Consider the following 25,015-nt stretch of genomic DNA (forward strand, 5'->3'; position numbering starts at 1 on the left):
CACACACACACACACACACCCTCCTCCCTCCAGGGACTGCTGCCTTGACTGGCTGTAAATGAACGTCAAAAGCGGCTGTCAGGCCCGCCGGAGGAATCTTTCATGACTTTTGGGCCCGAGGTGAGTACACTTTGCCGCACATGAAAGTCAACAATGGACACCCCCTTAATTCAGATACTGTTTGAAATGATGGGTTGTTGTTTTTTTTAGTGTGTGTGTGCAATTGCAGGGGTGGTGGCTGGTGCGCTTTTGACACGGCCATGGTCAACGAGGCTTGCCTGACTCACTGGAACTGTGTGGAGGAATAAAAAGAGAAAGAATAGAGGCTAACAAGTGCTCGTGGACTGACTCAGCCATGGCAGTATGTCACACTGCGCCTTTATGTACTATATTCTCCCTCTCGCTCACCACCCTCACCCACTGAAAATGTGTTCTTTTCTCCAAGGTGATTAACACTGCCGTTTTTGTATGATAGCAACAAAAAACCCTAATCGACAAACATTATTATGAAAGTAGCTTCATGTGAGCATACAGTACCTCATCACATGCAGAAGATGTGATCTATATTGACACAGAGTAACCATTTAAACGTGTCTAAATATAAACTATAGGTGATAAGTTCCACAAATTCTGCCTAGCAATGCGTCATTTAAGTTTTCATTTCTTGGTTAATTAATTTGTTTATTAATTAAATCATGTCAATGAGTATTTAATTAATTTAAAGACCAATCATACGGTTTTTTTAACTAGACTTATTACTACAACCAATACTACTAACACAACTCATAATAATGATATATAGGTTTTCATAGTATGTCGCCAGGGGCAGTTTTGGTTGAGCCCCATGAAGCCTGCCTTGCAACAAATGGCTTTGAAGTACTACAACATAAAACGTAATTATATAGCGATACTGCTACTACTACTAATAAGAATAATGTGAGTTCGCTTGAACAAGTGCCCATGTGTTCTGCCTAGCAACAAGTGACCAAAGTAAAACAGACAAAAAAAAAATAGACAACAGTTTTAATGGTACTTGTATAACTAACTGTAACTAAAAATAATCTGCCGGAGTCATATCCACTGGGATACATTCTCAGGGCAATTGCCCAAAAAATGGCAACAATTTCTGCTGGTCATAAACTTTTTGATTCCTTACTCCAGCAAAATGGATCTAAAAAGTGAAAAGAATTTAGAGAAAGAAGCCCACTGAGGGCTAAAAAAAAAAAAAAAAAAAGACACTGTGCCATTATCATATGCAACAATGAAAAAGCTATGCTACATTATTCATGGAGTCTCTAACTCCTTCACTTGACCATCCCTGAAGATGGCCCTTATTAACATTGACAGTTTTTTTTTTTCCCCCCCAGCCTTTTGTTAGGTATACAGCTGGGCTAGTACACAAATCTAAATTAACCATTTAATGTTCTGACCTCTTCTTGCTATTTTGTATGACTTCACAGGGTTTTCATTTTTCAAGACTTGATAATTTGGTGACGAGTGTTCCAAAGTTCACGGGCCATCTATCTCCTCACCTGGTAGAGAGTGAGTGACAGCCCGCACATCCGCCAGCACATCATTATTTTCCCTCCTCAACAAGAATTGGCCCTTCATCACTCAAATGAAAAAAAAAAAAGAATTTTTATTGAGACGTTTGCTTTTAATCTTGGCAATCGAAGTATAAAGTCGATGAGATTAGCCTCCTGTTTACGCACGTTGGAGTTTGGGTTGGAGGAAGCCGGTAATGTCTGATTTGAGTGGCATAATTGATCAAGTGACGGCCCACTTTTGATTTGACTTTCATTTGATGCGCGTGTCTGTGCAGAGTCATCCTTCACTGCCTCTTCCCAGTCACTCCCTCCTTCTTTTCACTTACTCTATAGATTTTCCTCACATGATAAATTGGACTCAGGGAGTCACTGAGGTGTGACCCAATGCCAAATGACCAGCACAGATTTTTTTGTTCTTTATGTGTTTTAATGTTCCTAATTAGGCTAACAGTTTGCTCGTGACCAATCTTGTAAATGAATCACACGCAGAAAAACAAAACAAACATATCATCACATCATGTCATTGACTTCCCTTGTCGGTCCCGTTTAGGTTAGCTATTTCAACCAGTTTGGGTTACTACTTTAAGGGAGTGCTTTTCAATTCACCTAACTTCAAATTTTGTGTTGCCGTAAACCTTTTTTCAGTGTAATCGGTTTTGAGACACATTTGAACTCCAATGTTCTGAGGAGTTTCATTGTTCTGATGGTTTTTGTGTTTTATTCATGGAAATTGTGTTTACACAGTCCGCGCGTGTGCACTGTGGGACATTCTAATCACGCCTCGGTGATGTTTTTGTTGTTGTTGACTTCCCGCAGTGTGATTGAAGAAAAGCATGTATTCTCTGCTCTCATCCATCACCTCCTCCCGCCCCCCTTCCTTTGCCCACCAGAGCAAGCAGGCTATAGCATTTGAATTCTGTCTCTGTGCAGTGGGCAGAAACCAGCACCGTAACATATGTTGAGTAGATTGAATCCTTTCAGGCAACGTTCCTTTTGTGTTTTTTACCCCCTCCCACCTATTATTATTGTTGTTTTTATTGAGGTAGGGGAGAAGATGCGCCATTCGGACGGATGCCGCAGCTGCGCGTAAAAAGCTGCGGATGCTCCCCCAGCGCGCGTCCAAGGGACAATCGTAAAAGTTTCCGAAGTACGCCTTGTCTGCGCTTCTTCTCCCTCCGGCTCCGGTACCACCCGTAAGCAGGCTGGAAGACCACCAGGCTCGCAGGACTCAGCCGCTCCGCAGGGCGCACATGATCGCGACCGGTGTGTGCGGCGTAGTGTTGGTTTTGGTTCTGGTGGTGCTCATCCCGGCCATGGTTAACTCCGCCGGAACCCCAGCCCGCTACGAGATGCTCGGTGCCTGTCAAATGGTGTGCGACCCCCACGGGACCACCACGGCGCCGGCGAAGGTGGCCAGTGAACCGGTCAAAGACAACCGCCTGGTGCAATCGCTGCCCACCTTCATCCAGGGTCCTCAAGGCGAGCCGGGACGCGCGGGGAGGACGGGTTCGAGGGGGCCCGTGGGGGATCCCGGACCGCCTGGACCCGCTGGCCCGCCCGGGGAACGAGGGGCGCCCGGTCCACCGGGTCCACCGGGAGCGAACGGACCCACGGGGGCCATTAGCGCGGCAACGTACAACACGGTGCCAAAGATCGCCTTCTATGCAGGACTCAAGAAGCAACACGAGGGCTACGAGGTGCTCAAGTTCGACGACGTGGTCACCAACCTGGGCAACCACTACGATCCGGCTACCGGCAAGTTCACGTGCTCCATACCGGGGATTTACTACTTCACGTACCACGTGCTGATGCGTGGTGGCGACGGAACCAGCATGTGGGCTGACCTCTGCAAGAATAATCAGGTGGGCCCACATCACAATAAGCTTGAAAAAGACACATGCATTTGGAGCTCGATTGGACACTTTGACGCGAAGCTTTTTACGGACGCGGGTTACGCACACTCCTCTAACCTCATTTGCATAATTAAAGCGATTAAATACACCGCAAACTGGCTGACCCCAAGCCCACCAACCGTATTGAACCATAAACAATTCTTAAAACCACATGTAGGCAAAGATATAGGAATCCTATGGACTTGTTGCCAACGTGCACATTGTTTAATGTTTTTGGAATATTTTCTTTCTTATGTTCAGATGTGTGATAAATTTGACACCAAAGTATTAAGTATACTCTAAACTCAGAAGATACTTCAGTGTATCTACACAAGCTACAAAAAGTATTTATTGCAGCAGTTATGGGTGATAATGTCATATCAGTAATGGACAAAATAAACAAGTTATTTATTTCTTCACTGCAACGAAAGTAGAAAAATTATGTATTTATATATGTAATATACATATAATTTTCTATATATGTGATAGTGGAATTTAATATGATGTAGTCCAAATTATCTAGATATAGTTTTTATTAGTAAATAGATCTATGTACAACTATGAACTACATATGGTTCAAGCTGAGAGCTGTTCCTAATATTATTCTGCTCCTCCCAAGTTGCCAAAAAACTAGCAAAAGTTGATGCAATCTGCTTCTACACCACTGCGATAAACAAATAACATTAAGAACTAGAATTTGCAATTTCTGGAGAAATTGCGTGTGAAGGCGAAGAAGCTGAATATTTTTTGGGTCACTTCTGGTTTTATTTTGGTCATTTCCGGTTTATTTGGGTCACTTCCGGTTTACCTGAGGTCACTTCCTGTTTATTTGGGTCACTTCCGGTTTACCTGGGGTCACTTCCGGTTTGCCTGAGGTCACTTCCGGTTTATTTAGGGTCACTTCCGGTTTGCCTGAGGTCACTTCCGGTTTGCCTGAGGTCACTTCCGGTTCATTGGGGGTCACTTCCGGTCTATTTGGGGTCACTTCCGGGGTCCCTGGGGTCACTTCCGGTCCAATCAGGGCTCATTGGGGTCACTAGGGTCAATCCAAGATGGCCGCCACATAGTGGAAGTGGGGGTCAAGGGGGTGAATATGGGAAGCATGAGGTGAATAAAGTTGGAATGGGTTGAATCCGTTGAAAAACGTGGAATTTAGAGGTGAAAAACGGAATTTGGGTGAATTTGGTGGAATTTAGTGGAATTTGGTGGAATTTGGTGGAATTTGGTGGAATTTGGTGGAATTTCAAATTTGAAAATGCGGAATTTTTGGGAAGTGGGAATTTGGGGAATAGCGTGGAAGAATATGAAGAGTTGAAAGCTGGAATGGGTTGAATGGGTTGAAAAACGTGGAATTTAGAGGTGAAAAACGGAATTTTGGGGAATTTGGTGGAATTTGGTGGAATTTCAAATTTGAAAATGCGGAATTTTTGGGAAGTGGGAATTTGGGGAATAGCGTGGAAGAATATGAAGAGTTGAAAACTGGAATGGGTTGAATCGGTTGAAAAACGTGGAATTAAGAGGTGAATAACGGAATTTTGGGGAATTTAGTGGAATTTGGTCGAATTTGGTGGAATTTCAAATTTGAAAATGCGGAATTTTTGGGAAGTGGGAATTTGGGGAATAGCGTGGAAGAATATGAAGAGTTGAAAACTGGAATGGGTTGAATCGGTTGAAAAACGTGGAATTTAGAGGTGAAAAACGGAATTTTGGGGAATTTTGGGGAATTTGGCGGAATTTTTGGGAAGTGGGAATTTGGGGAATGTTGAGAATCTTTCCCAATGTGATGTGAATGTGCTGAATGACGTGAATTTGAAACTGGAATGACGTGAATGTGAAACTGGAATGACGTGAATGTGAAACGTTGAATGTGCCATTGAGAATGAATGGGGAAAAATTTGTCGGGAATTTGGGAATTTTGCGGAATCGGAGAATTTTCGGAATACCAAAAATGGAAGCGCTCATCTCGGGAATAGTTGGAATGAGTGAAAAGTGGAATGGAGTGAATGGGTTGAATTGTGTGGAAGAAGAAGAAGGACAGAAATCGCGGAGAATAAAATAGAATAATAATAATAATAATAATAATAATAAAGTGAATGGAGTAGAATAACATATGTGTGAAGGCCTTCGCCTTCACACAATGACTGATTTTTTTTTCATTTTATAATGTATCTTGTTCATAGTTTTGATTTATTTTATTGTGTATTTATTTTATGCGTACACATGTAAACATCTTAGAGACGTACTATGCAAATGTGATTTATAATTATTATTATTATTTAAATGAAGCATCATCATCTGTCTCAGCAATCACTGGATTATGCAGGTGAACCTAATCAAGTGTCCCTCCCACGTGTATCAACTTTGTCCCGTCTCAGGTGCGAGCCAGTGCCATTGCGCAGGACGCCGACCAGAACTACGACTACGCCAGCAACAGCGTGGTGCTGCACCTGGAGCCCGGCGACGAAATCTACATCAAGCTGGACGGTGGCAAGGCGCACGGCGGCAACAACAACAAGTACAGCACCTTTTCGGGCTTCATGTTGTACGCCGACTGAAAACAAACCCACCGGGCTCGTCCACTCGCTCTCGCTCTCTCTGTCTCGCTAGCTTCCTCCCTCCCTCGCACGCACCATTACTTGTTGGATTAGTAGAGACAGATTCACATCGTCCTTGTTCACCAAACGAGCCTGCCGGAGAGATTGTAATGTAATTGTTGACATGTAGCCTGATTGATGTCCAGCTGAATGAACTGTGAAGCGCTGCCATGTTGTAATGTAGCTGCTGCCGTATAATATAACATGCTATACATGTGTGTCTTGGACTAAAATTATACACAACGTTTCAGAATGCTTTCTCAGTAGCGCCCCTTGAATCTGTTTTAGGCCCACTATAGTTCATTCGTTCGGCAAGCCCGGTGAATGGAACGGATCGGTAGTGTTTTGAGCAATGTTTTCCGATCAGTCAGAAAAGACTCTTTCAGATGTCAAACATATCTGAACGATTACCCTGATAGACTGTGTGCTTTTCCTCCACTGCTTTAAAGATACTCAGGGTCGACATTGTAAATGTTAAACCTGTTTCATCATTTCAATTGCAATTCACAATGTGTGCTCAACACACAATTCGCCAAATGCACTCAGGAAGCGACCTGAAGTTCGCGAACGACACGGCTCCTAAGCACTTTGAAGTCAATTTGTCGACAGCAGGTGGCAGTGCAAAATAAAATTAGTTCAGCGCGCACCATTTGTACCCTCATAGTCGCATATTGTCAAACAAATTCTTGACACACCAGCTAACAGGTCTATAACTGATTAAAAATACCAAAAGCTGCGCCAAAGCACTATTTTTCTATCAGAATTTCTGCTGCTCCTCACCCTTCAATGTCACATTTCTTAAGAGCATGATGCCACAAGATGGCACCAAAGCACAAAATTTCCATTGAACATGGCTTTGACGCCATCTTAGGGCATCTCAGAAAGTGCAGAAAAATAACAAGAGACTTAGAGATGTCCCAAAAGCTGCATCTTCAATCTGTGTTTTAATTTGGAGAAAATAGATTTGATTTTGAAGCAATCTGGAGTGACTCATGATTCCAAAATGCCATCTTGAAATAAAAATGCCGTCCTTCTCGTCCAAAATGACAGTTGGTCAGGCGGCTCCCTGGCCAAACGGTTCGTCAGCACACATGACAGCAACATGTCCTTGACCCCCCTGGTGACACGCCATCGATCCACCCGCTGTCAACCCCCTCCCCGACACCACTCCCTCCCAAATATATTATATATAATTTACAGTTTAAATCCCCCGGCAAGATTCATCAAAAGTTTGGCCCCGACCGCGGCGGCCACTGATCATGGCATGAAGTCACCCTGTGAAGCCACCTGTTCCCAGACGAGAGAGGAGAGCGCGTCCTTCATCTGGGCCCTCCCGTTAGACGCGCCGCCGAGGGGGCCGACTCGTTTGCCGCCGCCGTGACATGACGGCGGCGGCATACTGATGGGCGGCGTGCTCGTTAGGAAGCGGCAGCTATGCTAACACGCGTGCGCTTTTGTGACATGGACTGGAACGGGTTTGTTTGGAGTTTACACATGGCTGCTACTGAATAAAAGCTGACGGCCAATTATAGTCTATGTATGTAATCCCAATAAGAAATACATTTATGTGAGTCTCTGTGGACTAAATTTGTACTATGTAACCTGCACATATTTTGTGATGGTGTATATGAATGATGCTTGTGTGGAAATAACTTAAGAAAAGGATTGTACGGTATCGTCAGCAATCCTTCAATTAAGCAAAACATGCTTGCCTGCCTCAAGGTGTTCGCTTGTCATACCCACTTGAAGTTTAATGAAGGTATAAGAAATGTCTGGTATCAAACTGAAGTCCTTATGTCCAAATTTGGTTAGTTTTATTTATTTATTTTTTTAAGCAAATTGGACAGTCCCAATGTGAGTATTATATTTACAACCTGTTTTACAGGATGTTCAAAATGGCTAACTCTCTTTGATGATGCTACGGGAATGGCTTAACAAACATGTTTTTTGGTTTTTGTTGCTTTCCTTAAAAGTGATCGTTCCGGCGATACGGAATCCCAGCAATATAGACTAAATGCGAAAAAAACTCCAAAAACGGACTATTACTTAATAAATACCTGAATTGCTGTCAATGTTTTTATTTTATTTTGATCAATATGTACAATGAATGAATACAAATTAAAAGAATTAAAAAAGTTCCATGTCATGATTGTGATGTTTTTACTGATATAATGTATTTAAAAAAAAAAAAAAATTAAAAAAACAGGAAAATGGCCTATTTTGTCCGATTTAAAAATGCTAATCTCGTCCGATGCTCTTGGAATCCAAATGTGTCCAGCAAATAAATCACTGTGGGCTACTTAGTGTTTAATTTCATCATGATCATCTTCATTACAAGAGACAAAATTGCATCCCGTGATTGATCGACGGCCCAAATTATTTCATTACTGTCACATTACATCTCACCATTGGCTCGTCATCCCACAATGAAAAAGAAAATCATTATGGCTTCCAAAATCATTATAGAAAAAAAAACAAAAAACTGCCCGGCCTTTTTCTTGCCATTCTTCATTTGAAGGTGAGCCAGCGTTTGGGGTTGTCTACCAGGATCTTGTCTACCTGCGCCTGTGAGATGCCCCGCGTCAGCATCTTGGGCACAATGTTGAGCAGGATGTGCGAGTAGCCGTGGCCGCCGTACTTGCACAGGCGGTCCTTGGTGTGGATGTCATGCGCAATGACGATCTTGTCCTCATAGCCTTCTTTCACCAGGAAGGCCAAGCTAAATGTGCAGGAAGAAGAGGAGGGGAAAAAAAGCAATGATACACTAAAGTTCTCGAGTGTCTCAGATCATGTAAAATATATACTGTAGTTATTTTTTTAACAAGTGAAGGTGCACTGGTGTACTGACGCGTTGATTCTCTGGCTGTCACTGGGCATGTCCACATCCCGGTTGAAGACGTAGTTAAGAGTCTCCAATCCAAAGAGGTCGTATTCCAGATAACTCCCATTCTCTGCGAAATCCAGAAGTTCAGAGTAGCTGAAGATGGTCCTGCAACGACATAAGCACGAGATTAAATAAATACATAAATAAATCTGGAGTCATTGTAGCAAACGTGAATTGTGGAATTTAACTTCACGGTAGGTTCAAAGTACAAGTTGTAAAACTCAATTACAGCAGAGGAATTAGCTTGAGGGGCTACATGCACTGCCAGCAGTGTTAATACAATTCTCAATTGAAAATTGCTTCAAAGAATAAGATATAATTGGGGGGAGAAAGTCATATTCTTTTGAAAATCTAAATCGTAGTATATTTCTGACATAAGATGAAAAAATTGTGTATATTGTTTCAGATTTTTTTGATGGTGTTAATAACTGAGATAAGACTGAATATTTTCCCAAAATAAACTTTAATATTAAAGTCCACAATTTTGCCTTTTGTTTTGCAGTTAAAAAGCCTATTTTGTTCCGCCTCATTTATTTTGCATGCAATTCCACTGCTAGTGACACACGATTTAGATTGACAATATGTGCGTAAATTTAAAAAAAAGAAAATGGGCATAATCTCGTGAAAAATAATCTCATGATGTTTCACCAAGAAATTATCTGATGACATGTATGATATTATTAGCTACAGGTGTCCCAGCATGCTTCTCACCTGTCCAGATGCGACATGACCGTCTTGCCGATGTCGCCCCCTGCTTCCTGAAGAATGCGGACGACCTCGGCCGGAGCGGCAACGTTGCGGCCGGGATGGATGATGACCGGGCAGCCGAGCTGGGCTTGGGCATGGGCCGCTGCCCGCAGCACCTTCCTCTCGCTGTCCGTGATGGGCCAGCCGGTGCCGATCTCACCGATCACGCCGCAGCGGATGTCCGTCCCGTCAGCACCGTGGAGGACCTCGCCGATGATGATGTCCGTCAGCTGGTAAGGAAAGCGCAATTAGCGTCAGAAACAAACTAAACAATTCTGGAAAATATTGAGTCATTATAAATGAATAAAAATTCAAACAAATGACACAATAGACACATTTAGGAAAAAAGAAAGTAATGTGATAGAGATGAGGATGTCTGAAACGTATGTTTTGGTCAAATATTTGTGCATCTTTTTTACTAACTTACTTTCTTACTTTGTTTTAGTCTGTACATTTTTTGCTATTATTTGAGAATTTTTTCAAACTGTGTTATTTTTCAAATAATATTGTATTTTTTGCTTTATATTTCTGTATTGTTTTTGGGATGTTTATTTTTTGTTCCTAGACAACATATGAAAGTTTTGTATTTTTACATCAATTTTTCTCCCCCCACGATTGTCACCTATTTTATACGCGCACCTTCTCCACACTCATTTTCCTTGTATCGTCCGAGTGCGTGCAGTCCACATAGTAGCCGGCCCCCGCCACAATGTTGACCCTGGTCTCCTTGGCCAGCCTCCTGAGGGTGGGCAGATCCCGGTCAATGCCCGTGGTGGTGTTTTCCACCACGCTCCCGCCGCCCGCCTTCTTGTAGGCTACCAGCTCATCACGCACAGCCTCCGTCTCCTGGCACAGGAGCAGGTTCTCGTGGCAGCTGTACGGGTTCTGCCTCACCCAGTGTCCGTGGCGCATCGCAAAGGGGTTCTCGGCTGTTTGGCGGTACTCTGGTGGCGGGGGTACGTAGCAGCACTCAAAGGTCATGGTCAGGTGCTCGTGGGTCATGGTGCGGCCCAACTGGTCTGGGTCCAGCAGACCCAAGACGGTCTGGACCTTTCCGCTCAGCTCGGCCATGACAGCTCGTCAAACTGAATGGAGTGCATGCAAAACAAGATTGTGTTAATGTTTGACAGGGTGCCAGACAATGCAAGAAATGAATGACAGGGTAGCAGACATGCTCAACAGACCGAAAACCTTTGGACTCCAGAATGTTAAATTACTTAAACTTGCCTCTGAACTTCACTTAGGCACCTTTGATACAACTCGCAAATAACAAGCTGATAACGGACGCTAGAAAATTAGTAAAATGCGCTATTATTTTGAAATGACAATTTCCCGGATGTGGCGACTTAACGATCTAAATCGGGGCTGCGCACCCAACAAGTTGTTTAATATTGGCCAAAAGCACTAAAGGGGTGCTGGCGTTGCAACGCATCGTTAAGTTCCATAAAATGTGTTTAAGGTGTGAGGAAAAAAAGTGCTGACCCTTATTCTGCAATTCAGGTCTTCCCCTCCACTTGGATAGACAAGCAGCAAGATTGCAATGGGGCTATAGGAGCGGAAGAAGGCGGAGTCATCGCGAGATTTTACGACAGTTAACAAGTAAGCGCTCAATACAAGTACAGTATGAATTCTATTGTATTCTATCATAATTTTTGCGAGAAGAATTACGGAAAAAATGTTCTGACACTATAACGATGATGAATTTGATGAAATGATCGTGATGACGATAGTATATGATGATGATGCTGGATTTGAACATTAGAAATGTGCTAATATGTATATCCACTTTAAATGCTGTCTTTGAGCTGCTGCCTTAATCAGTCCAAGCGTTATTGGAAATTACTGGATGGAGAGACATTTTCTTGGCTTTCTTGTTGCAACAAAACACAGCATTAGGCACGTCACGTTATCCCTTATCTGGTCATCTGCTTGGCTATCAAGCATGTGCAATGGTGACTGATCATAGGTCGGCCCTGTGATCAATGTTTCTGTTGGAGACCATCTGCCTCGTACACAGCTCAAACTAGTCACCGTGTGTAGAAGAATACTATAAAAAGTGGGATTGGTAATGATTTTACATTTATGCTGTCTACCCCCCCCCCCCCCCCCCCACACACACACACACACACACACACACACACTGAACTAATGAAAAATAGAATAGGCAAAGTTCATGTGTGAGATGAGCAGCATGATACTCATACACCGTGACTATGGTGTCACCACAGGGTTCCTCATTAGTGACAAAAAGCAGAGTGACAATCATTTGTCTGCACGGCCGCTATGTATCAGGCACATATCACCGCCGGGACAGCCTCTTCGAGAGGGATGAATACCCCCCCACTAACAATATCCACAATGAACTACCTCTGAGAAACCATTGTCTGTAGTTCATGGTTATATTAGAACAGTTTACTTTTCATGTAGTACATCATTGCATATTGCACATTGGTTGTCTTGACCTTAGAATTCAATTTAGTTGTATTTTAATCACCCTTGTATCACAAATGAGTTAAAAGGGGCTTTTCAGTTTCTATTACCAAAATCTGAAAAAAGCCACTAGAACAACAATATAATCTTTATGTATAACATAAAGTATCTAATAAAAAATTAAGAATAAAATGTAATTATAATTATTGCTCTTCAACTCATCCCTATTTTTTTTATACATAAACTTACTATATTTTGGGGAGTTGCAGTGATACATAAAACTAAAAAATGGTGTCTTGAATTTATAAAACAATTTTGCACAAAACTAAATTATCCGGATCCAAATACATTTTTAAGTAGATGTATAGTCTACTAAAAGTGGATTTATTTCGTGCAACCACTTGACAAAATAAAATATCGAAAACTTTTTTTCTGTGTTACGTAATGCGAATCCAAGGTTTGTCGTTTTATTTGTACTCTGACGCCACCTTGTGATATAAGGCATGTATTTTTTTTCCCAGTGTTGCGCTTAATGGTAGATCGCCAATAGAGGGCACGAAAGTACCACTTACCTGCCAAGTTCAGTGAGAATGGATACAAATCAAGTCATGAAAATGAAAAACTTCAAAATAAATGAGCAGAATAATTAGTATACATTTATATATAGTAGCAAAGTGGCAAATTGCAGTCCAAGTGCACTTTTCCAAAATCAAATAATCTGTAAACTGTTTATTTTTAAGGGTTATGATGATGCGTTTGTTTGAGCTATATTTAGGGTTTATACTCTGAACACTTTAGAATTGCCTCTATTGGACACAAATGTTTGCTCTACACTACAGGAAGTGTTCACTATCCTTTATAGGATCCACAATTATTATACAGTGGTACAAACAAATGTGAACAAAAATGCTTTTATAACTGTCTGTAGGTCAACCTTGCCGAGACTTTGACCAACGTGTCCTTGTTGTCTGGACAGAATGAGCAAAATATATCGTCATGAGTGTTTGACAGACACATATTTGCTCAAGTATGCCGGCACACATGGGCGGACGCCTCTTGCTTCAGGCGATTCGGCAGTATTGACTCCTGACCCTGGTGGAGTGCACACAGCCGTGGACGAACAGATTGGCTGAGCAAATACATGCGGCTATAAAAAGAGGCCTCACGTCAGTGAGGGCATTACTTTTACCGGCAGAGACCAACAAGTCTGCGAAGTATGTAAAGTTTAAAGGCGTGTTGTTTTTTGACGTCAAATACTTTGATTTGACTCGTTTTTAATATATTAACACCTAAAATGGGCGCTTCAAATCACAACCCTTTTTTAAAAGAGATTTTAAAGTATCTCCTGCTGTTTGTTGTCTTACAGGCTACGCTGAACGTTACGATGAAGTCGCTGGCGTTAGCTTTAAGCGTCATGCTGCTGTTCGCCGCAGGTGAGACTGCTACTCATTCTCCACTGAACAAATATCAATGCACTTGTATTTAGTATTTATTATTGTGAAGGTCTGCTAGGAACGTCTGGTGTACCATGTTAGGCCCAATATGTCCACTTTAAATTAGCCTCCCTAGCTCTCACTTCAAAGTTGCATTATGCTTCGATAATCATTGTGTTGTTTTTTTTGTTTCTTTTGCCAGGCGAAGCTCTCATCTGCCATCGTTGCACGCCAACACAAGCCGGTGAGAACTGCGAGCTCACAGTGGAGGCATGCAAGCCTGAGAAAGATAGCTGCGCCGCCGCCAAGTTCCAAACACCGCCATGTGAGATTTGTTCTTTCACTATGCACATACGTAGTTCCTGTAAACGGGATGTTTTATTTCTCCCACTTTTCATTTGTCCAGTTGGCCAGTACCAGAAGTGCATGGCATTGTCTGACTGCCAGATGCTCCAGAGGAACAGTTTAATCCAGATAAAGTGCTGCGAAAGCGACCTGTGCAACACGTTTGATGAATAAACAAGCACTGTTTTATTTTTTTGCAACGTGCTCTGTTATTATGATTCTGTGGTTAGTTTTGTGAAGAACCAGAACTTTCCCAGCTAAGGAACTCCTCCGGGGGACTAAATTATTTGTCTTATCATCACGACCCACAATATGATTTCCTCAATGGATCAAAGGGGTGTTGTTTTTGGCAAAATGTTCCATTATGCAGAACTTGAGTTTGAATTACCCTTCTGTGAGTCGTCACCTTATCGTAGTGGAGGGGTTTGCATGCTGTGCATGTTGTCTGGGGCTTCATGCCCCTGGTAGGGTCACCCATGGCAAAAGGGTCCTAGGTGAGGGGCCAGACAAAGCACGGCTCAGAAGACCCCTTATGATGAATAAAATATATGGACCCAGTTTTCCCTCGCCCGGACGCGGGTCACCGGGGCCCCCCTCTGGAGCCAGGCCTGAAGGTGGGGCTCGAAGGCGAGCGCCTGGTCAAGTCAAGTCAAGTCAAGTTTATTTGTATAGCCCTAAATCACAAGCAGTCTCAAAGGGCTTCACATAGACAATCTTATCTTATTCTCAAAGCATCCCCTGGTCTTGGGCTCCCAAAAGGGGAAGGAAAAACTCAAACAAACCCTACCAGGGGAAAAATGAGAAACCTTGAGAAGGGACCACAGATGGAAGGATCCCCCTTTCAGGATCACCAGGCTGCAATGGATGCAAAGAGGGCACATAAAATACATAATATGGAAATCAAAAAGTGGATGTCCAGGCCAAAGCGAAGAGCTGTCGGAGGTGCCTTCGATTGTCCTGGCAGTGTCCTCTAGGAGGGTAATCCGCTGCAGTTCCGTCATGCTGAATTGGTCCACGAGAATCTAGATAGCCGCCGTCAGCTTGGGTGTCACCTAACCACCTCCCCAGTGGGGGGGAGTGGGGTCGGGGAGAGGGAGCAAAAACAAACTCCAGCCGAATCGGCCACTACAGGTTAATTAAAGGCCATATCATAGAAATATGTCTTTAAACGTGTCTTAAATGTTTCTACTGAGGTAGCAGTTCTAATATCCATTGGTAGGGCATTCCAGAGCTCTGGAGCCCGAATAGAAAATGCTCTAGCCCCTGCAGACCTTTTCTTGGCCCTCGGCGTCACTAAAAGACTAGCGTTTTGCATACGAAGGTTACGAGACGGAACATAAGGAACGACTAAGTCGACGAGATATGAAGGCGCTAAGCCATGCAATGATTTATAGGTTAATAGAAGAACCTTGAAGTAACATCTTAAATGGACCGGGAGCCAGTGTAAATCGGTTAATATTGGGGGTAATGTGATCAAATTTTCTTGTCCGTGAGAGCAGCCTTGCAGCATTTTGTACTAACTGTAGACTTTTGATAATGGACTTGGGAAGACCAGAGAATAATGCATTACAGTAGTCCAGGCGCGACGTGATAAATGCATATATAATAATTTCCGCATCACCGGTCGAGAGGATTGGGTGAATCTTAGCAATATTATGAAGGTGAAAAAATGCTATTCTGGTTATATTCCGTGCTTTTGAAAGGAGAGCGTTTGGTCAAATATTACCCCGAGATTAGTTACAGTATCACTCAGTTACAGTGATAGTACGGTTATCGATAGTTATAGTGGTTTCCTTAAATAAATGTTGGTAACGAGCTGGACCAATTATCAACATCTCAGTTTTATCTGGGTTCAGACGAAGGAAGTTGAGAGACATCCATTGCTTGATCTCCGCAAGGCATGCCTCAAGATTACAACAGTCCCGGGCATCTGTCATTGATAACGGCATATATAATTGGGTGTCATCCGCGTAACATTGAAAACTAATATTATATTTACGTATTATGTCCCCAAGCGGAATCATATAAATATTAAATAGAATTGGTCCTAGTACCGATCCCTGTGGGACACCACACGCAACTTTATAGAGCTCAGAGGACGCATTGCCATGGACCACTCGGTGCATCCTGTCTGATAGATACGAATGAAACCAGCCTGATGCTGACCCCGAAATACCAACACAACCTTTAAGACGCTCTAATAAAATATCGAAGTCTACAGTGTCGAAGGCAGCACTAAGATCGAGTAGTAACAATACCGATGAAGTGTTTGAATCCATAGCTGTGAGGAGATCATTAGTCACTTTAGCAAGTGGTGGCCGGGCCTTCGCCCATGGGGCCCGGCCGGGCATAGGCCGAACAAAAAACGTGGGTCCCCCTTCCCATGGGCTCACCACCTGTGGGAGGGGCCAAAGGGGTCGGGTGCAAAGTGAGCTGGGCGGCGGCCAAAGGTGGGGACCTTGGCGGTCCGATCCCCGGCTGCAGAGGCTGGCTCTAGGGACATGGAATGTCACCTCTATGGCTGGAAAGGAGCTCAAGCTGGTGTGTGAGGCAGAAAAGTTCCGGCTAGACGTAATCGGACTTGCCTCCACACATAGTTTAGGCTCTGGTACAAGCCCTCTCGAGAAGGGCTGGACTCTCTTCCACTCTGGAGTTGCCCACGGTGAGAGGCGTCGAGCAGGTGTGGGCATACTTATGGCCCCGGCTGGGCGCCTGCACATTGGGGTTCACCCCGGTGAACGAGAGGGTAGCCTCCCTCCGCCTTCGGGTGGGGCGACGGGTCCTGATTGTTGTTTGTGTCCACGTACCAAACGGCAGCTCAGAGTACCCACCCTTCTTGGAGTCCCTGGAGAAAGTGCTGGAGAGCGCTCCTTTTGGGGACTCCATCGTTCTACTGGGTGACTTCAATGCTCACGTGGGCAATGACAGTTGTTAGGGTTGAATAGATTAGGTTGATCATATTATTATGTTGGAATGTAACCTCTAATAATTAACCTAAGCTTGTCCTGTCTTAACAAAGTAGTAGAACAAAGTGCTAAGATCTTGTGTACTGATTGACCAGCTTCCTGTCTTAACAAAGTAGTAGAACAAAGTGCTAAGATCCTGTGTACTGATTGACCAGCTGTAGATGCAGTCAAAGTTGTTCTGTCTACTCAACATCGTAAAACAACGCCTGCTATGATTTGATCAGAGGCCAGGGGTTTCACCCCCATCCTGCCCACTCACACCCTCACCCTGTTTCTCTCAATAAAAATGCTCTTGCAAGAGGCCTGAGAGAGACCACATCCGATCATCGCTGTATGCACAGCAATGAATGACATATCACTTGCAAGCGCTTAAAAAAGGGCATACTGTCTCCCGTTGTGGTTCTTGCAAAAATAAGTTAGAGTAAGCACCACTCTAACATTTTTGGTGCCGTGACCCAGATCTCTCATACCCGCCATCTGGCCGACGGAGGACGACACGCTGTACACAGGAAGTAAATTCTTCGCTGGGCCAGCATCTTAGGTCTGCCTTCGTCTGACAGAGGTGGATTGACGGGATCCGGCAGTGCAACAAACCAGGGGACAAGTAAGTTAAAGCCCTAAAATTGTGTGATTGTGCTATCAACACCCGTAAGGCGGCGGGCCCGGACAACATCCCGGGTCGAGCGCTGAAGGACTGCGGTGAGGAGCTGATGGATGTCTTCACGGACATCTTTAACATTTCCCTGCAGCAGGCCATCGTCCCGTCATGTTTCAAGGCTGCCACCATCATACCTGTGCCAAAAAATCCTGGTCCTTCCTGCTTCAATGACTACCGCCCTGTGGCACTGACACCCATCTTCATGAAGTGCTTTGAGCGGCTTGTCATGGGGCACGTCAGATCTGTTCTTCCCCCCACCATAGACCCCTTCCAGTTTGCGTACCAAGCCAATCGGTCCTCTGAGGATGCCGTCTGCTCTGCCCTCCACTCTGCCCTCACCCACCTGGAGAACAGAGACTTGTATGTGAGATTGCTGTTTGTGGACTTCAGTTCTGCATTCAACACCATTGCTCCACAGCGTGTGATCTGCAAACTCGACAAGCTAGGCCTCAGTACCTACCTTTGCAACTGGCTACTGGACTTCCTCTGTCAGAGGCCTCAGGTGGTGCGTGTTGGCGACAATGTCTCCAGCAGCATCACGAGCGTAGATTTTTCTTTGGCCGTTCTTCCGAGCCAAAGAACAGCTTGGGTCCAAGACCCAGTGGAAGGAACGGGTTAGAAAAAAACAGTTGATTCTTTTTTGTCAATTTTTCCAAGCTGTTTGGAAGGGTTTTACACCCATCCTGGATAGGCCTGAAAGTAAAAAAGCGCTAGAGTTTTTGTGGTTGAGAGTGTGACTGGAAGGATAAATTGACCAAAAAACAGTTCAAGCATTAATCGACGGCAATAACACAGCATTTGTTGAAAGGTCGATTTAAACCTGCATTGAGGATCCTCAAAGAAAGAAAAATTTTTGAAAAAATTGTATAAACCTGTTTAACCAAAATCACTTTTTAAGGCAGCAGCAATTGCAACACATGGGCTTTCCCTGTGTCGAAAAGAGGGATAAGGTCCATCATACATCAACAATTCACTACCTTTGGTTTAGATGCTTACTTGATTTTTTTTTTGTAAAGCATGTCCTGTTTGTGTGAAACATAATCCACAAGGAAACATGAGACCTAAGAGAGGCTCATTTCCAAAACCGGTTTACCCATTTCAAATCATGCATATGGATTTTATTGAACTAACACAAAGTGCACCTCACAAATACTGCCCAGTGATGATTGATGCATTTTCCAAAAGGGTGGAAATAGTTCCATCTAAACATGCAGATGCCTTAACAATGGCAAAAGCCATCTGCAAAGCCATCGACAGCGTCCCCGCACCCAGTTCAAACAGAGGCAGAATAATCCTCTTCCCCCTTGGTGGCCAGGTAGTCTACCCTGAGCCACTGAAGACAAGGACCGCGCGGCAGACATTTCCAGGTTCTCCCCGGATAGAACAGAGCTGCAAAGGGGATGAGAATTGTGCTTACCCTCCAACAGTGGGCGTGCCAAGCCCCCAACGGATGAACAATCACAAGCAATTTTTGTCTTGAACTGTTGTTATTGATAACATGCTGGTCGCCTAAGGCAGAGGGACCGTCTGAGACCTTTCCTGCATTAAAACATCTTGCCGCAGGTTTTTCACTCACACACTAATGTTGAACTGGAGTTTCTTCATTTTGTCTTCTTGCTTGTATTTGTTGATTGGGGTGACATAATCATATGATAAATAGGAGGGATATGTTAGGGTTGAAGAGATGAGGTTGATCATATTATTATGTTGGAATGTAACCTGTAATAATTAACCTAAGCTTGTCCTGTCTTAACAAAGTAGTAGAACAAAGTGCTAAGATCTTGTGTACTGATTGACCAGCTGTAGAAGACGCAATCAAAGTTGTTCTGTCGACTCAACATCGTAAAACAACCCCTGCTATGATTTGATCAGAGGTCAGGGGTTTCACCCCCATCCTGCCCACTCACACCCCCACCCTGTTTCTCTCAATAAAAATGCTCTTGCAAGAGGCCTGAGAGAGACCACATTCGATCATCGCTGGATGCACTGCGACAAATGACTCCCCACTTGCAAGCGCTTAAAAAAGGGCATACTGTCTCCTGTTGTGGTTCTTGCAAAAACAAGTTGGAGTAAGCACCACTCTAACTAACAACACTGAGACCTGGAAGGGCGTGATTGGGAGGAACGGCCCCCCCGATATGAACCCAAGCGGTGTTCTATTGTTGGACTTCTGTGCTCGACACGGATTTTCTATGTTTAAACATAAGGGTGTCCATGTGTGCACTTGGCACCAGGACACCCTAGGCCGCGGTTCGATGATCAACTTTGTAGTCGTGTCATCGGATTTGCGGCCGCATGTTTTGGACACTTGGGTGACGAGAGGGGCGGAGCTGTAAAATGATCACCACCTGGTGGTGGGTTGGCTCCGATGGTGGGAAAAGACGCCGGTCCAACCTGGCAGACCTAAACGCTCTGTGAGGATCTGCTGGGAACGTCTGGCAGAATCCCCTGTCAGGAAGAGCTTCAACTCCCACCTTTGGCAGAGCTTTTACCACGTCCTGGGGGAGGCGGGGGACATTGAGTCCGAGTGGACCATGTTCCGCGCCTCCATTGTTGAGGCAGCTGACCGGAGCTGTGGCCGTAAGGTCGTTGGTACCTGTCGTGGCGGCAATCCCCGAACCCGCTGGTGGACACCGGCGGTAAGGGATGCCGTCAAGCTGAAGAAAGAGTCTTATCGGGCCGTTTTGGACTGCGGGACTCCGAAGGCAGCTCACAGGTACCGGGTGGCCAAGCGGAACGCGGCTTCGGCAGTTGCTGAGGCAAAAACCCGGGCGTGGGAGGAGTTTGGCGAGGCCATGGAGAATGACTTCCGGACGGCTTCGAGGAAATTCTGGTCCACCATCCGGCGTCTCAGGAGGGGGAAGCAGTGCACAGTCAACACTGTTTACAGTGGAGATGGCCTGCTGCTGACCTCGACTCGGGACGTCGTGAGTCAGTGGGGAGAATACTTCGAAGACCTCCTCAATTCCATCAACACGCCTTCCATTGTGGAAGCAGGGCCTGGAGACTCTGAGGCGGACTTTCCAATCTCTGGAGTCGAAGTCACTGAGGTAGTTAAAAAACTCCTCGGTGGCAGGGCCCCGAGGTTCGATGAGATCCGCCCGGAGTTCGTAAAGGCTCTGGATGTTGTGGGGCTGTCATGGCTGACACGTCTCCACAGCATTGCGTGGACATCGGGGACGGTGCCTCTGGATTGGCAGACTGGGGCGATGATTCCCCTCTTTAAGAAGGGGGACCGAAAGGTGTGTTCCAATTACAGGGGAATCACAATCCTCAGCCTCCCTGGTAAGGTCTATTCAGGAGTGCTGGAGTGGAGGGTCCGTCGGGAGGTCGAACCTCGGATTTAGGAGGAGCAGTGTGGCTTTCGCCCTGGCTGTGGAACAGTGGACCAGCTCTAGACCCTCGGCAGGATCCTCGAGAGTGCATGGGAGTTTGCCCAACCAGTCCACATGTGTTTTGTGGACTTGGAGAAGGCGTTCGACCGTGTCCCTCGGGAGATTCTGTGGAGGGTGCTTTGGGAGTATGGGGTGCGGAGCAACTGATAAGGGTGGTTTGGTCCCTGTATCACAGATGCCAGAGTTTGGTCCGCATTTCCGGCAGTAAGTCGGATTCGTTCCCAGTGAGGGCCGAGGCGTTGAGGGGGTCTGGTTTGGGGACCTCAGCATCGCGTCTCTGCTTTTTGCAGATGACGTGGTGCTGTTGGCTTCTTCAGGCCATGATCTCCAGCTCTCACTGGAGCGGTTCGCAGCCGAGTGTGAAGCGGTCGGGATGAGAGTCTGCACCTCCAAATCCGAATCCATGGTCCTCAGTCGGAAAAGGGTGGAATGCCCTCTCCGGATCGGGAATGAGATCCTGCCCCAAGTGGAGGAGTTCAAGTATCTTGGGGTCTTGTTCACGAGCGAGGGCAGGATGGAGCGCAAGATCGACAGCCGGATCGGTGCAGTGTCGGCAGTAATGCGGACTCTGTACCGGTTCGTCGTGGTGAAGAAAGAGCTGAGCTGTCCTGTTACTCCTCCGCCGGTTGGCAGCTGGTTGGCTGATTCGTCCTTGATTAGATATCGCGAAGCGTGTTGAGTGCAGTTTTCCTGTGAAACAATGCAGCTAGACTTTCTTACTAAGTTTCACACAATACTAATATTGAGTAAATATGGGTTAACTTATATGCAACTACTTCAACAGATATGTCTTTTCTATAATACTTACAAACAGTCTCGATCAACAACAATCTATAGATAAAAGCTACAGAGTTGACTTAAAGAGAAAGAAGTTCTTCTGAACTAAACAGAGAAGTAGTGAGATAAAAAAGTAAGGGAGTTAAAGGAATTCTCTGGAGCTGCTAGACAGAAAGCTTTGTTGAAGCAAGGGATTCCAATTTGTAAATTATGAGGCCTTTGGTCAGGCTGACCATCTAATTATTCCAACATCAGAATAGAGAAGAATTTGCTGAAAGACTTCAGTTCCTTCCATCTATGGAAATGACGGACACAGTAAAGTGTTAAGCTCGAGATGACACAAATTTTACAAACTGCATTTCACTTTCATATTAGTGCGTGTCAATGATGCCCTCATTTTGATAGCATTAGCATCAGTCTTTCTACTGATTTTAGCACTGTGCGCTTGATGTTTTCACTTCTTGTGGATGTATTTTGAGTAGTATCAGATGAATTGAATCGAAGGTGCTGTTTTATTCCTGGGGAATACAAAATGTGTTAAATGTATTCGTTAGCTTCTCGCTAATGCTAGCATTAGCTTACTGCTTACCTTGTCTGCAGAGCTTGTTTACAAGACGTGTTCAAAAATATTGTGAGAGGATTTACCATATTGGCCGAATATAGGAAGACCCCGATTATAAGACGACCCCCTCTTTTTCAAGACTCAAGTTTGAAAAATGTTGAAATTAAATTTTTATACAGAAAATAATTACAGTACATCTGAAACAAATGATTATAACAATGTATTCGAGAGAAAAAGCATGATATTTTGCCTCATTGAAATCATGCAAAAACTGTTTATCACATCTTAATATCTGAACATTTAAATATGTAAACTAAAGTGCAATCACATTTGTAAATTAATGGCTTCAGGTTTTTGAAATGTAAATAAACCTATCCACTGTGATAAAACAACAAAATTGCAATAACTGCATTAACCATCAAAGTGAAGTCTAACTAACTTTAGTCTTGAGACAAATTTGAATAAGGAAAACCATTGCAATAAAATAATGCAAACTGCTACCGCTATTGTTGGGGAACCTGAGGACTGTATAGTGCGTTGGCTCGGACAGTTATGCTCTTTTCGCCCCCGGGTGTCGGTCAGAACACAGGAGGGAAGACGTGGTTCAGTTTTGATTGCTTTACTGAATTATTGGCAAAAATTAAGAATAAATAACCATAAATGAAAAACTCTCGGCAACACACCAAACATAAGTCATCGATCGAGACAACAAAATACATTTGCTGGCGACCGTTAGTCGCCGAGCCGCTGCGTAATGGCTACTCGTAGGATGCGAGGCAAATTTAAAAGGAGCGCGCCGGAGCTGTCAATCACACGAAGCAAACCGCGATCGGACAAACGGCACAACAGTGGACAGAAGTAACAATGAAATGTATATACTGACTTTGTGTCAAAGACGCACACGATCACAGCAACATACTCAGTCGATACCAGCAACCAGACAGCAAGTATGTCTACACGACTGGTCTCAGTTTGTGCCAATATCGATGTGTTATCAGACTTGTTTCTTTAATAGCAGCTCTTATTGACTTATCATGTGTAAATATTCATTGTCCGCTTTCCAATTTTCTAAAATGCCACTTGAAAGATACACACGCCCTTTGTACACAAGCGTCGTATCAAATGTGTGTTTGTTTTCCAAAAATATAAATTCATTATTCATGAAAAAGATACTTCAAAAAACATTTTGGTCAGGGATGGGCAAGAAATGTTTGAGGTTCCCACAATTTGTCACGAGTGCACTCGCTACTTAGGCATGGGAAAAATAATGTTTCTACCGTGCGTAGTAAATTAAGCACTACGTACTTCCTAAAAAGATGAAAAAAATTGACATTTTAAATGAAAATGTGCACAAGTCTGTTTTTAAATAAAATAATGTACATCATAGTATAATTTTCATCAGTTTCAAAATACAATACATATATAAAAGATCCAGCCTGAAACAACCACAAAATTCAACAGTGACTCATTTTTTGCCTTTATGAATGCAATGCAAAAGCACAGCTCAAAGGCAGCGATAAAAATATGTAACTAACACATACAGATTGGCTAAATAAAGTTGAGAGCACATGCAAGTGTCAATCCAGTTTGGGGCTTCAAAGTAGAATTCAGACATAAAGCCAGAATTTGGGTTTCAAGTTTGAATCCAGAGAATATAAAATGAATTTGAATTAAGAATACTAATTATGTAGTGATAATTATCTGGATGGATGACAAATACATATTTGACCAGAATGTGTTAGGACAAGGGGTGGGGCGCATCTCTCATGTGACTAAGTAGACGATAATGTTTAAACATGATAAGTCAATAAAAGCTGCTATAAATAAAACGACACAACACTTTGATGTCTTTGAATTACACAAAGCGAAACCTCCAAGTAAACAAGGTAGGTAGATGTGCCGGCTCATTTTTGGCTATTTTTACAACTATTTGTGCTGTTGTAAAGAAAATGTTCTCTGTCACAGGCAACTCGTGTTGAACGGTGACACAATGAAGTTGGGACTTTTGGCTTTAAGCATTTTCCTGCTCTTCACAATCAGTGAGTATCTCTCAAAATCAACAGTATAGTTTATCAATGTGGCTGCTGTTCATTTGATGATGATATTAATTCATTCGTTTTCAGGCACAGCCATTGAGATGGTGGCGTTTGGCCCTCCCGGTAATTAATTTGTTCTTGCTGTTGTCTGTCACAGAATTTAAAAAAAGAAATCAACAGTATTGTTTGTCAATATGGCTGGCGTTGATCTGATGATGATTTTATTTTTAATTCATTGTTTTTCAGGCTCACCCGACGTGAGGAGCCAACATACGATCGTTGAGCCACCTTATAACTGGTTTTTGCAGCCCACAGCTCACAATCAACTAAATGGTTAGCCCCAAGAAGCAGCCAAACTGCAGTCAGTATTCTTTTATGTCTGGTTCTCATCATAAATGTAAATACAACACAATGAATACTTTTTGTAAAAAATCACTGTAATGTCATTTCATATTTTTGCAAATTCTATGCTAAAAACTCACCCTTGCCACGCATGTTACTCAGATGAAGCATTTCAGTGCAACAAAACAATGACTTTAAAATTAGAAATCCAAAATCTCAAGAGAACTCCAACCAAATCTCCAGAAAGGAGAATCAGAAGTTTAGTCTTGAATCCGAAACTCTTTTACTTTCTCTGACAGGTCCGCCAAAGCGGCATCAAGTCTGAATGCTTCAAGACTTCTCCATGTTCTTGAGTTAGTTTGCAAAGCATCAAACAGACAAAAAAATAAAGAAATGTTATAAAGCAA

At 43.8% G+C, this 25,015-nt stretch overlaps 2 protein-coding genes and 2 long non-coding RNA genes across 15 annotated transcripts; 3 read left to right on the top strand and 1 right to left on the bottom strand.

Annotated features, from left to right (window-relative positions):
- LOC147046525 (complement C1q-like protein 3) lies at positions 1–11,264 on the top strand. Of its 7 annotated transcripts, none has more exons than XM_085930050.1 (4): positions 1–120; positions 211–3,409; positions 5,815–5,954; positions 7,084–8,140. In XM_085930050.1, exons 2-4 carry the CDS (start codon positions 2,798–2,800, stop codon positions 7,412–7,414), a joined length of 1,083 nt encoding a protein of 360 aa, XP_085786176.1. In that variant the 5' UTR covers positions 1–120; positions 211–2,797; the 3' UTR covers positions 7,415–8,140. The 7 variants fall into 7 exon arrangements, 5 of the variants coding, with proteins under 5 accessions (XP_085786176.1, XP_085786180.1, XP_085786177.1 ...); XR_015068198.1 differs by lacking the exon at positions 7,084–8,140 and adding exons at positions 9,602–10,620; positions 11,165–11,264 and having other exon boundaries at positions 7–3,409; XR_015068199.1 differs by lacking the exon at positions 7,084–8,140 and adding exons at positions 9,637–10,620; positions 11,165–11,264 and having other exon boundaries at positions 7–3,409.
- pter (phosphotriesterase related) lies at positions 8,096–24,844 on the bottom strand. Of its 4 annotated transcripts, XM_085930058.1 has the most exons (6): positions 11,147–11,292; positions 10,304–10,749; positions 9,629–9,894; positions 8,882–9,022; positions 8,672–8,752; positions 8,096–8,598 (listed from the first exon to the last, which is right to left on the bottom strand). In XM_085930058.1, the coding sequence occupies exons 2-6, from the start codon at positions 10,733–10,735 to the stop codon at positions 8,589–8,591; spliced, it is 930 nt and encodes a 309-aa protein (XP_085786184.1). In that variant the 5' UTR covers positions 10,736–10,749; positions 11,147–11,292; the 3' UTR covers positions 8,096–8,588. The 4 variants fall into 4 exon arrangements, with proteins under 4 accessions (XP_085786184.1, XP_085786182.1, XP_085786183.1 ...); XM_085930056.1 differs by lacking the exon at positions 11,147–11,292 and adding an exon at positions 24,749–24,844 and having other exon boundaries at positions 8,096–8,752; XM_085930057.1 differs by lacking the exon at positions 11,147–11,292 and adding an exon at positions 23,114–23,183 and having other exon boundaries at positions 8,096–8,752.
- Positions 13,208–14,061, top strand: LOC147046527 (uncharacterized). The gene is made up of 4 exons (XR_015068200.1): positions 13,208–13,308; positions 13,461–13,527; positions 13,730–13,852; positions 13,934–14,061. It is a non-coding gene; the product is annotated as an uncharacterized LOC147046527 (long non-coding RNA).
- On the top strand, positions 23,037–25,015 carry LOC147046528 (uncharacterized). 3 transcript variants are annotated; one of them, XR_015068203.1, is made up of 6 exons: positions 23,037–23,177; positions 24,096–24,116; positions 24,196–24,269; positions 24,354–24,389; positions 24,513–24,627; positions 24,908–25,015. It is a non-coding gene; the product is annotated as an uncharacterized LOC147046528 (long non-coding RNA). The 3 variants fall into 3 exon arrangements; XR_015068202.1 differs by lacking the exon at positions 23,037–23,177 and having other exon boundaries at positions 23,212–24,116; XR_015068201.1 differs by lacking the exons at positions 23,037–23,177; positions 24,096–24,116 and having other exon boundaries at positions 24,148–24,269.

This window comes from Syngnathus leptorhynchus, chromosome 14 (assembly GCF_054491065.1).
Source record: "Syngnathus leptorhynchus isolate UIUO chromosome 14, UIUO_Slep, whole genome shotgun sequence".
Lineage (NCBI taxonomy): Eukaryota > Metazoa > Chordata > Actinopteri > Syngnathiformes > Syngnathidae > Syngnathus > Syngnathus leptorhynchus.

What these genes read in the sequence shown, in the direction of transcription:
- pter (XM_085930056.1), bottom strand. Translation starts at nt 10,735, where the DNA reads ATGGCCGAGCTGAGCGGAAAGGTCCAGACCGTCTTGGGTCTGCTGGAC. An exon ending in GGAAAATGAGTGTGGAGAAG is followed by an intron (nt 9,895 to 10,303) that starts GTGCGCGTATAA and finishes TTTCCTTACCAG; the next exon opens with CTGACGGACATCATCATCGG. An exon ending in GACAGCCAGAGAATCAACGC is followed by an intron (nt 8,753 to 8,881) that starts GTCAGTACACCA and finishes CTGCACATTTAG; the next exon opens with CTTGGCCTTCCTGGTGAAAG.
- LOC147046525 (XM_085930050.1), top strand. Translation starts at nt 2,798, where the DNA reads ATGATCGCGACCGGTGTGTGCGGCGTAGTGTTGGTTTTGGTTCTGGTG. An exon ending in ACCTCTGCAAGAATAATCAG is followed by an intron (nt 3,410 to 5,814) that starts GTGGGCCCACAT and finishes GTCCCGTCTCAG; the next exon opens with GTGCGAGCCAGTGCCATTGC. An exon ending in CACGGCGGCAACAACAACAA is followed by an intron (nt 5,955 to 7,083) that starts GTACAGCACCTT and finishes CCAAAATGACAG; the next exon opens with TTGGTCAGGCGGCTCCCTGG.